Source organism: Hippocampus comes, unplaced genomic scaffold (genome assembly GCF_001891065.2).
Source record: "Hippocampus comes isolate QL1 unplaced genomic scaffold, H_comes_QL1_v1.1 scaffold510, whole genome shotgun sequence".
Taxonomy (NCBI): domain Eukaryota; kingdom Metazoa; phylum Chordata; class Actinopteri; order Syngnathiformes; family Syngnathidae; genus Hippocampus; species Hippocampus comes.
The window spans coordinates 19,026-29,703 of NW_017805454.1; the positions used below are offsets into that span (position 1 = coordinate 19,026).

General features: G+C 50.3%; 1 protein-coding gene across 6 annotated transcripts in view; it reads left to right on the forward strand.

Annotated features, from left to right (window-relative positions):
• The first annotated feature begins 5,063 nt into the window (after window positions 1-5,063).
• Window positions 5,064-10,678, forward strand: part of LOC109518521 (uncharacterized) — a 22,773-nt gene continuing 17,158 nt past the window's right edge. For 2 of the 6 annotated variants that reach the window (XM_019874404.1, XM_019874405.1), the window contains exons 1-6: window positions 5,064-5,589; window positions 5,678-5,951; window positions 6,071-6,298; window positions 6,425-6,962; window positions 7,041-7,253; window positions 7,337-7,516. In XM_019874404.1, the coding sequence (XP_019729963.1) occupies window positions 5,360-5,589; window positions 5,678-5,951; window positions 6,071-6,298; window positions 6,425-6,962; window positions 7,041-7,253; window positions 7,337-7,455 (1,602 nt within the window). In that variant the 5' untranslated portion in view covers window positions 5,064-5,359 and the 3' untranslated portion in view covers window positions 7,456-7,516. Of the gene's footprint in view, window positions 5,590-5,677; window positions 5,952-6,070; window positions 6,299-6,424; window positions 6,963-7,040; window positions 7,254-7,336; window positions 7,561-7,646; window positions 7,860-10,678 lie in introns of those variants that run through there. The other 4 variants (XM_019874401.1, XM_019874403.1, XM_019874402.1 and 1 more) reach the window with 3 other exon arrangements.

A 10,678-nucleotide genomic window follows, 5' to 3' on the forward strand; every position in this document is an offset into this window, starting at 1 on the left:
AGAGAAAGAGAGAGAATTTTTTTTCTGCAGATATCAAAGCATTAATAGGCGACAACAGACAAAGGTCACCAGGGAGGCAGACCATGAAGATACTATTACAGCTGAACAGAGTTTAGTGAGCCTTCATTTACAAGAAACTGGTAAGTCGTCTGAAAAATAATGTCCACTCATTTGGTAACAACAAAACAAAACAAAAAAAGCCCACAGGTAAAAATTTATTATACATGTATGACATACGATTTATTTTACAGAGGATCAACCTGTACCTGTTGATTGTGCAGCTGCCTCCATCACAACAGAGCAATGTCTGATCAACATTCGCTGAGAATTCTTCAGGTGTGAGATCATATGGTGATTCTTAATCCAAAGTTGTAACTGGCTCAGGAAGACAGTCCTCGCACTCTGAAGCAGTGTTCCCGTCTGTGGAGTCCTCGTGTGAATAAATGCTTGTGAGAACTGCAGCTTTGGATGTAATTGATCTCAGCAAGTTTATGTGTTCGTCGGTTATCCCTAAATATGAAATCCAACATATAATTATGAATAAAAGCATTTGAAACATGCTACATTTGACATGTTGAGTACAAGTGCCTGTTTCATATGTGTGTATATTATTCACATTTAGTTGAATTAGGATATTGCTCTTGCAATCTATTTTCAGCAAATTATCTGGACATCTCTGCTTCATTATGTGACTCACCCCGAGTTACAATGCTGTCTTTGGATATCCTGCTTAATGACGTTGCACATGATGTTTTGCTAGTTCTCTTAACTTTCTTCAAGTTGATATCACACACGTACTGGTTTCACTTTCTTTCTGGACATGTCATTCCATGCACAGGATCGTCACGTGCAGGCTGAAACTGAAAGGCCCAGTCTCACTGCCATGTTCACCTTAAACAGGATTGCTGCTGCATGGCTGCAACATGAACCAACGCTGAAACAAAAAGATGAATAATTCAAACTGAATAGAAAACTGTTGAACATTATTTGTGATTTTATTGAGACAAAGGTGTAAATATGTAGAATCTATATGAAAGTTGTGCTTCATCTTATATCTCTTTAAACTTCAACGACTCAACATGTTACATTAAACTGTCACAATTAAATTACCACTCGTCACACACAAATGTTAGGTACAGTGAAAAACTACAGCATAGTTAGTTGCTCAATGATCCTCTCAGCATTTACTGGTTTGATAATTGATTCGATTGTCCATAATTGAAATTAAAAGACACCTACTTTCCCTGCCATGCATGTGCAGTTAGCTGTCACTATGGAGCCAGTCTTCTTATTCACACATACCCATGCATGATACCACTGAGACTTTTGTCCCTGTCTTTGATGAGGCAGCTTAATGAAAAAGAACCGACTAAACATGGCCACATATCACGTAATTAAAAGCATCAAGACTCTTGTAGGCTTTGAGAGTCTCGTGAGTGAAAACGCTAGGGGTATTTGGCAAATACAGGCAGCGGTGCGTGAGCGGACTCTGTTCTCCGACGAGAGCTTTTTCCTCCGAAACGCGCGCGCATGTTCATGACGTCACTGTTGTTTGCAAACATTGAAACTGGTCGACAGAGGCGAGGCAGCGTGAAATTCTCAACTCAACTATATTTATAGAGCACTTTCAAACAGCCATCGCTGCATACAAAGTGCTGTACATGGAGCAACTAACATATACAACAGTAAAGCAAATCGGTAAAAAAGACGGTAGAAAGCACCGAACAGCAAAACCAAGAACAAATCTGAGTCATGCTGAGTCAAATGCCAAAGAATACAAGTGAGTTTTGAGGCAGGTTTTAAAGATGCGCAGCGAAGAGGCTTTCCGAATATTCAGTGGGAGGTCATTCCAGAGAGAGCGACCAGCAACAGAAAAGGCTCGATCCCCTCTGAGCCTCAGTTTAGTTCTTGATACTTCTAATAATGTGTGTGTAGGGGCGGATGAGCTCAGAGAGGTAAGGTGGCGCCAGGTAATTTGAGATTTGAAAACAAATAATAGTATCTTGAAAATAACTCTAAAATATATAGGGAGCCAGTAAAGGGATGCCAGAGTAGGAGTTATGTGCTCCCTCTTACGAGTACCAGTCAAGAGGCGAGCAGCGGCATTCTGGACCAGCTGGAGGCGCTTAATGGAGGATTGGCTCACTCCAAATGCAGTAATCGAGCCGGGGATGTGACGAAGGCATGAATTACTGTCTCAAAGTGTTCATGAGAGAGGAGAGGTTTTACTTTGGCCAGCTGTCTAAGGTGAAAGAAGCTGTATTTAACAACTGCACCAATTTGCCGGTCAAGTTTGAAATCACTGTCCAAAGGAAGACCCAAGTTTGAGACTGTTGACTAAAGATAAGGAGACAGGAGGCCAAAGTCTACAGGATGGGATGTACAAGGGCCACTGGGACCAAACAGTATCACCTGTCTTCTTTTCATTGAAATTCAAGAAATTTTTGCCATCCAGGGTTTGATTTCTTCCAGGCAGGATAGAAGTGGCCTTAATGAGAAAGCATCTTTTTTGCTCAGTGGGACATAGATCGGACAGTCATCTGCATAGCAGTGGAAGGAAATACCATGTTTCCTTAAGAGGGAACCCAGTGGGAGCAGATACAGTGAGAACAGCAGAGGCCCCTGAATTGAGCCCTGTGGAACACCACATGACAGGGGAGCAGTACGTGACTCAGAGCAGCCAAGGCTGACACAAAAGGTTCTGTCAGCTAAATAGGACCTAAACCACTCAAGAGCACTACCGCCAATGCCCACCAAGTGCTGCAAACAAGTCAGCAGAATACTGTGATTCACTGTATCAAATGCTGCAGTTAAATCCAATAAAACTAGACACATGTAGTCTCCAGTGTCATTTGCCAGGAGGATGTCATTAGAAACGCGTAACAGGGCTGACTCCGTGCTATGCATCGTATTGAAACCTGACTGGAAGACCTCCAAGATGTTATGTTCATCCAAGAAAGATTTCAACTGCATGTGCACCACTTTTTTCCAGAATTTTTGAAGTGAAAGGCAGTTTGGAAATGGGCCTGAAATTTTACAGCACATCTGGATCAAGACCAGGTTTCTTGATCAAGGGTTGGACCACAGCATGTTTAAACTGTTGGGGAACTATACCAGAAGAGAGGCTGCTGTCGATCATGTCCAAGACCGATGGATCCAAGAGGGGGGCCCGGAAGCGACGGCACTCGAGTGAAGCGCGACTCAGCAGTCGATAGTCTGCTGCTCTCCGCTGCGCGTGCATCATCGTGGACGTGTACGCACGCACATCTTTTGGCTTCAACCAATCAGTGCTGATGCAACGGATGTGACATATCAAAGAGCTTTGATCTTCGACAAAGGCTAAGCTGGCCTAGCCACGACAACAGCTAAGTTACTGAGTTGAGACGACACGACGCTCGAGGTTGGACGGACACGCTCTCCAGTCATCTGTATGTTTCTCTTCTTTTCTTTTTCTATCCAAATATATATTTTTCTACAAACAATAGCTGTCCTGTCCACGTCTTTTTTCATTCCACTGGGGTTGAGCCAGTGTATTTATAAAGAGACCAGAATCTCTTCAATCGTACGAATTACGCGAATGTATGCCCATCTACTGTAGTTTTACATTTTCCGCTCTCTCCCTGTCCCTCACAAAAGTTGAAATGATATTTTACTTCAACACTTCTAATCAGTTACAACCGATGTACATGTTTGGAAGTGAATACAAAGGGGGAGTATTTTTCCGTGCGCGGATGCGATGGATGAAAAAAAAAAAAGTCACATATATCGGTGGAATAATTTCAAGGTAAACAGTCGACAATTACCCCAGTCGAACACATTTTACTTTGATTTATTTTCCCGACATGGATAATTGAAGGGGGGAAAACATACTGGTGTGTGTGTGTGTGTGTGTGTGTGTGTGTGTGTGTGTGTGCTGTGTGTGTGTGTGTGTGTGTGTGTGTGTGTGGTAGGCAATGGATTTCAATCCGAACTTTGTGTTCATGCCACCTGGTATGAAGCATTTACGGGAGCAGTGCACTGCTCAGGCAACAAAGCTGGCCCGAGCATACAGGTACATCCATGTTTTGATTTCAAAAGTGTCATTGCAAAGGAGGCAAATACACCTTATTTATTGTTTTAGATCAAAACCTACAGTTGCCACCTGCAAGAGGGCTTCCCAGGTGAAGGAGGAGGCCGTGGCCCGCGTTGTTCAAGGCGGGGGAGACCCCGAGTGTTGGCAACTGGTGCTCAGTGAGACTACGCTCCAGTTTGGCCAGTACCGGGGCCAAACATTCAAATGGCTCCTTGAGAATGATGTGGGCTACGGGGCCATGGTTGTGGCTTCTCACCAGAAAGAGAGAGAAAACGGCGACATGTCGCAGTCACCCCTGGCAGCTAATAAAGATGCCCTGGCGATGTACGCGCACCTCTTCCCAGAGATGGCCGTTGTCGTGCGGCATCGGCTGATGGTGATGGGAGCACCGTTGGTCAGGGAGCTCGATCAGCAACTGCTGAAAATGGGACAGTTCCCCAGCGAAAGCTACTGTTCTCTCTACGAGTCGACTGATGAGCGGCATAAAGCGTAAATTGTGTTTGTTATGTATGGGAAGGTGAAAACTTCTCATTGCTTAACGAGTGTATATTTCGGTGGTTTCTGTGTGTAGGTATGTGCATCGTATGCGCACAGGGAGAGTTGGTTTGCCAGGCTACTTCTTCCACACCTTGAATGCCTACATCGTTGGGAGAGACAATGAGGCAAATTACAAAGGATCTCCTCCAGGTAAAAGACTGACCTCACCATCATGGGTCCTCATGGGTCCAAATGGCCCCATATTTGTGCCAATTTGCGTCTCTGTACAGCCACAAGTGAGCGGCCGTCAGCACTGTCTGAGCCAGCAGACGACGTCCTCCTTGCAGCTGCCATGGAGGTGGAGTCTCAGCAGCGTGAGTGACTTCATTGTGTCAGTGGGAAACATGCACAAAGAAATTAAACGTGAGAAGTGACTTTATTTCATCTCATGTTGTGCCAGTGTCCGAGGCTTCCACTTCGTCTGCCACCAGCACTGCCGTCACATCGCCTGCTCCTGCAGGGCGCTCTGCCGCCCCCGTGGTCTGGGCTCGTGGCGACACGTTGCCACATCTGCCGGCGCCAAAGCAGCAGGGTGTGCTTCCAAACGGCTGGCTCGCCACACTACCTGAGAGCGAGCACGCGTGGGTCGGCCGAGCGCTGTTCGACAGAACGGCCAGTGGCAAAGCGGTCCTCACCACCAAACTCAAGCTGTGGTGGGAGCCCCCAAGCCCGCCCGCGTATTTTACGCAGCCCCCCGCTTCACACAGGCAGTTTTTCCATTCTAAATTCTTCTTGTGGGCGCCATACAAAATGTGGGGGGTGAAACTGGCGTGCCCCGATTGCAACCACGACCGCCTGACCGGAGGCGGGCTGTACAAGACTGTTCGGCGGGTGCTGAATGTCAGGGGCTGGTACTTCATGGGCACCGAGTGCCTTGAGTGCCTCAAGTGCCACAGGAAGTACTCTGCCTGGGAAGAGAACATCCGGAAGCAACTGCACATCTCCAAGCAGTTAATGTTCCCGGCAGTCCTGACTTACAAGTGAGTAGCGAGCCGGTCGGTTGGCCTTCTCGTTCATTCCCCGTTTTGTGGCACTGACGATTCCCTGCCTCTCTCCTCACCTCTTTAGACTGGCTTGTGACAAAGCAGTAATATCTTTGATGAGGACTCGCTCGCTGGGCAACAGTGCCACTCAGTTGCGCCAGGTGCTGATGGAGATCCACAGCGAAGAGTGGTTGGCCAGGTGCACTGGCTACCTGTCCATCCTCACGCAGCTGGGTGTCCCGGTCAACGAGGGGGGCGATGTCCCGCCCATGCGCCCGCTCCCTCGCGTGCCGTGGTTCCTTACAGCCTATGTGATGGACGTGCTCCCCCGCCTCGAGGACAACAAGGCCCGTCTCACCTCCATTTTTGGAAGCATCCTGAAGATGGTCTCCACCAAGAAGGTGCGTCGTTCACTCATCACACGGACGTGACCGTGGTAATGACAGTTGCGTTGATGTCGTGTGTGCCTTTTCACCTGCAGTTGACCAAGAAGCTGGCAGGGGAAGCCGCCGGAACGGCCGCCTGGGTGACCAATGTGGGCAATGAGCACGGGCAGGTGCTCATGTCCGTGCTCACGGCCGCGGAGGGAGAGGGCCTTTCGGCCATGGCGGACGGACTGGTCCGGCGGTACAAGGACGCGGGAAAGCCACCCCCAGTTGTGTTGTACATTGACCATGACTGTTGCTCCATCACCGGGAAGAGCAAAGTAGGCGGTTTTGTTTGATTTATGAATTTGTTTTGTTTTGTGGTTTTTCTTTTGGGGTGAGGGGGGGGGCTGTCTCGTACACTCTCTGGTGTGGTGTCTGATGCGAAGGTCGGCTTGTGTTGGCAGATCCAGCGCACCTTTGGCCAGTGGGACCGGTTGGTGGTGCGCCTGGACGTGTGGCACCTCATGCATCGCTTTGCCAGGGGTGTCAATACAAATGCTCACCTTCTGTATGGGCCCTTTATGGCCCGGCTTGCCTCAGCCATCTTCGAGTGGGATCCAGAAGACATCGAAAGGCTGAAGAGGGCCAAGCAGGCAGTGGAGGGCGTCCGCATCACCCTGAAGGCCAAAGAGCTGGAGCAACATTGTCGCTGCCGCACCAGGGGAGCAGAGATGACGGAGAGTCTTGTCCAGGAGGTGCTTGACCACTTTTGGGAGGCCAAGGACACAATGGGCAATCCCCTCATAAACCAGGAGCGAATGACAGAAATCTGGAGGACGCAGCGTCGCCACCTGCGCTGCATCCAGGACCCACCAGGTGTCGCCCTGTACACAAAAACTGGGGAGGTCAAAAAAGGTGGGGTCACGCTCCCGGTGTTCCGCTGCGCACGGGGGTCCACCTCCCTGGAGTCCTTCCACCTTCAACAGTGCCGATTCATTCCGGGTGAGTTAAAAGCCTGTGCATATTGTGCCCATATGTTCGTGCCAAAGTCTTAATTCCGTCGCATTTCCGACTCTGCAGGCACATCGGCCAACGCCCTCCACTTTCAGGTGTACCTGCTGGAGGGCTTGACCAGATGGAACGAGGACAGAGCCAGGGCTGCCGTGGTGGGCGGTGGCAGAGACCAGATGCGTTCCTATAATGCACGTGTGGTGGATGCCTTCCAAGAGGTGGTACGGGCGCGCCAGATCCCCTCCCCCTTGTACAATTACACCGCACCGGGGAATTACACAGGTAAGGCTCACGGAGGACTATGTTTGAGAGTGATTCTTACACAAAGTCTGACATAGTAAGTGCTGACTGTGACTCGCATTCAGGGGAGCTCATCGGGGTGGAGTATCTGCAAGCGCAGACCGGCACTGTGCTCAAGTCTTACCTGAGAGGAGATGAGGAAGATGTGGGTGACTGGCAAGACCAGGTCATGGATGATGAGTAAGTGGAGGAGGAGGAGGGGCTGGAATTCCATCGCGTGTTGGCCATGTCGGCACTGACTGAGGGTCTCCCGGAAAATGAGCCAGGGCAGAGGTGCCAGGAGGAAGAGGTATGTCTGACTCTCTATCTCAGTTTTGTTCTGTCTCTTTTCTGTACACCACATATATATTATGTCAAGCACTTCTTTTAACACAGGAGGAGGATGTCGTGGGCTGGGACGGCAAAGGTGGCTACCAGCACGTCTGCCGGCTGGCTGACGCGCTTGTGCAGCTGCGCCGCAATGCATTCGTGACACCGACTCAGGTGTCACAAATAAAAGCCTTGTGGCAGAAGCTGGCCGACCACGATAAGGCTCCTCCAGGGGCCCTTCAACCGCGCCAGAAGGGCCGCGCTAAGGCAGGAACCTCCAAGGGTCCCCACGTGCCGGGCATGGAGGCTGCCAAACGGTACATGTAAAATATCGGCGCCGGCTGACGGCAGTTTTGTCAAGTATCTGGTCCTCGAATATGACATGATCTCTTCGCAGTCTCTTTGTTGGGAAGGGAAAAGAAGTGGCACGCTCTCCGGGTGCCAGCAGGCTGGTGGAGGCCATCTTCTCGGACCTGTCCCACATTCACAGCCAGGGCCATAGCCTCGCCGGTGTCCGCATCAGTCGCTGGGGCCTGGTCATGCGTGACTACGGTCGCATCAGAGACCTGTGCAGGACCAGAGAGCTCCTGGCTGCAGCCCCCGTCCACCTTTTTGCGGTTAACCACCGGACCCTCACCCAGTGGTGCATCAGGCTTCCTCACTAGCCGGCGGCACGTTGCCAATGACAAGCCTTTCAACAACTATATTTGTTTCTTTCCAGGCACAACCAGCGAAGCAAGCAGTACAGCATGCAAACAATGTGCGTGGCGATCCCGGCCCCCAGCAGCAAATTGACGGCTGCAGACGTGCTCCCAGAGGCCAGGCCCTTAATGGACCGGCAGCACCAGGGGCACCGAGTGTTTGAGCACCCGACAGAGACATCCGGTCGGGTGGTGACTCACAGGGGTCCTGTCCTGCCAGATCTTTTCCAGGTGCTGCCCGAAGCTGAGTGCTCCACCTCTTCGCCCGCCGCGACTACCTCCACCAGTCCGAGGGCCTCCACTTCAGCACCAGCCCCCACTTCATTAACTCTCGCGCCCACCGCCTCCTCCAACTCTGGTCTGCCATCAGACAAGGGGAGCAAAATAGCATGGAATGTCATGCACCGAGTGAGGCTGCCAAAAGTTGCTCATTTCCTCTGCAAGCGCTGTGGCAACCCCAAAACAAAGGCGTTTGGCCATAGCCGCTACAGGAATGAGCACTTTTGCTCACTGGCGGCGGGTCGTTCAGTGGAGGACTGGCTGGAAGAGAAGAGGAGCCAGGACATGGCCAGAAAGGTGATGTCACTTTATGTCCCACTGTGTCCCTGTCCCTTTTCAGCCAGGCAGGCAAGGAACCAGGTCCATCTCAGATGATCCAGCCATCTCGTTACCTCTGCTTCCTGTGTCCTAGACGCATAATTTTCCCGTGGGACGCACAGTTCCCAAAAATGTCCCTTTTCGGCCAGACAGGCCTTGAGAGGGTCCATCAGAGATGTCAGCGTCGGTCGGTTGTGAAGCTCTCACTTTGCTCCTTCTTTTTGAGAGCTCTTGACACCCTACCTGGCAGCGTGCAAAGCCACGTTCACACTCGTTGCTTCATTGTTGTCACAGCCCACTCTTGCTTTGTTTTCACACCCAACCAGTACTTAACGTGACGATTTGATGTGACCTCCCGCAGAGCGGTCCTGCACCACCACGCACTAAGCCCCAGCCTGCTCCTCCCCGACTGCGTCGTTTGCTTCCCGCAACCACCAATGAGGGCCCCACTACCCCAACGACCAAGGGAGGTGGTCCCCCGCTTCCCCCATCCTAACGACGAAGGGAGATGGTCCCCCGCCTTCCCTGCCACAGTCGCGGCTGCCCAGCCTCTCACACACTTTGCATAAACAGCAACATAAAAGCCAGACTGTGGCCAGGGAAAAGACGAAGGCCGCCGAGCAAAAGATCCAAAAAAACCTGGTTGTTAAGGAGGAGGAGGGGGTAGCCATCACAAAAGACAGAAGAGCCAGCCAGGCCAGCACCCCCAAACTCAGAGGCAGCAGCCGCAGCTCTAGAACACCCAAACTACTGAGAGGCAGCAGTCCTCCAACCCTATAAAACCAGAACATGCATAAAGTGTGGCCTCCCAGCACAGGCGGCTTACGGTCACAGTTCATTCATGAACAGACTGCCCTTGCACAGCAAGGAGAGGAGACGGCTGCTGCTGCGCAAGACACCTAATCTCCTGTCCTACATAACGTCTCGTGTGTGTGTGTGTGTTTTGTATGCTGTGATAAATCTTCTAGAAATTGATGTGGTGTGTGAAGTTAGTTCAATAAATAGATGTGTGAAGCGAGTTCATTCCTGGCGTCCTTTGTGGTGTAATTCGTTCATTTTCATTCAGATATTTGTTTCACTATTTAGGAGGGAGCATCATAAAAAAAGTGGCCGCGATTGGAGCAGCCAACCCAAATTCAAGAGGCCTTTATTTTTCATTTCAGACAATGTCGTACTTAAAATCGCGCAGCTTTTGCGCACATGGCTAATTTGCATACAAGCGAGGTGGTTCCTTGGCCTCGCCTAATAGACCACTCCTTGAAGCCGCGGGCAGAGCCGGCCAGGGTCGCCCGCCGGTCCGTCGCTCCCAGCGCCCAAAAGGCACGCCTTGGACCAGGGGTGGGCAAACTTTTTAGCTCGGGGGCCATATTGATTTCTAAATTTGACAGGTGGGCCGGGTCAGCACAAGATATGGTACATATAAAAAAACATATATGTTGACAGTCCATACCAAACATCAACAGAACAAAAGCATTCAAGTATTACCATACTTTTTTTCATGAGAACAGTGAGATAACTATGGTATATGTCCGGTATGAACGTCCAAGTACGGTATGTTAACAACATACATTGGTGACAACACAAGCAACAAAGTGCAACAATATATTGTCCAAAAATTGCGGCATACAGTACAGGTACAGTAGATGAGAAAATATAACAAAGGTAGGACTATTTGCTCCAAAATGAGACGAGTAAAAGACCTGGTGGCTTTCTTTCCACTCACTCACTGTCTCGAACTCGACCTCCCCTCGATCACCACACAAGACAGCGTTGCTCAGCTGATGTCGTGCTTCGAACTTT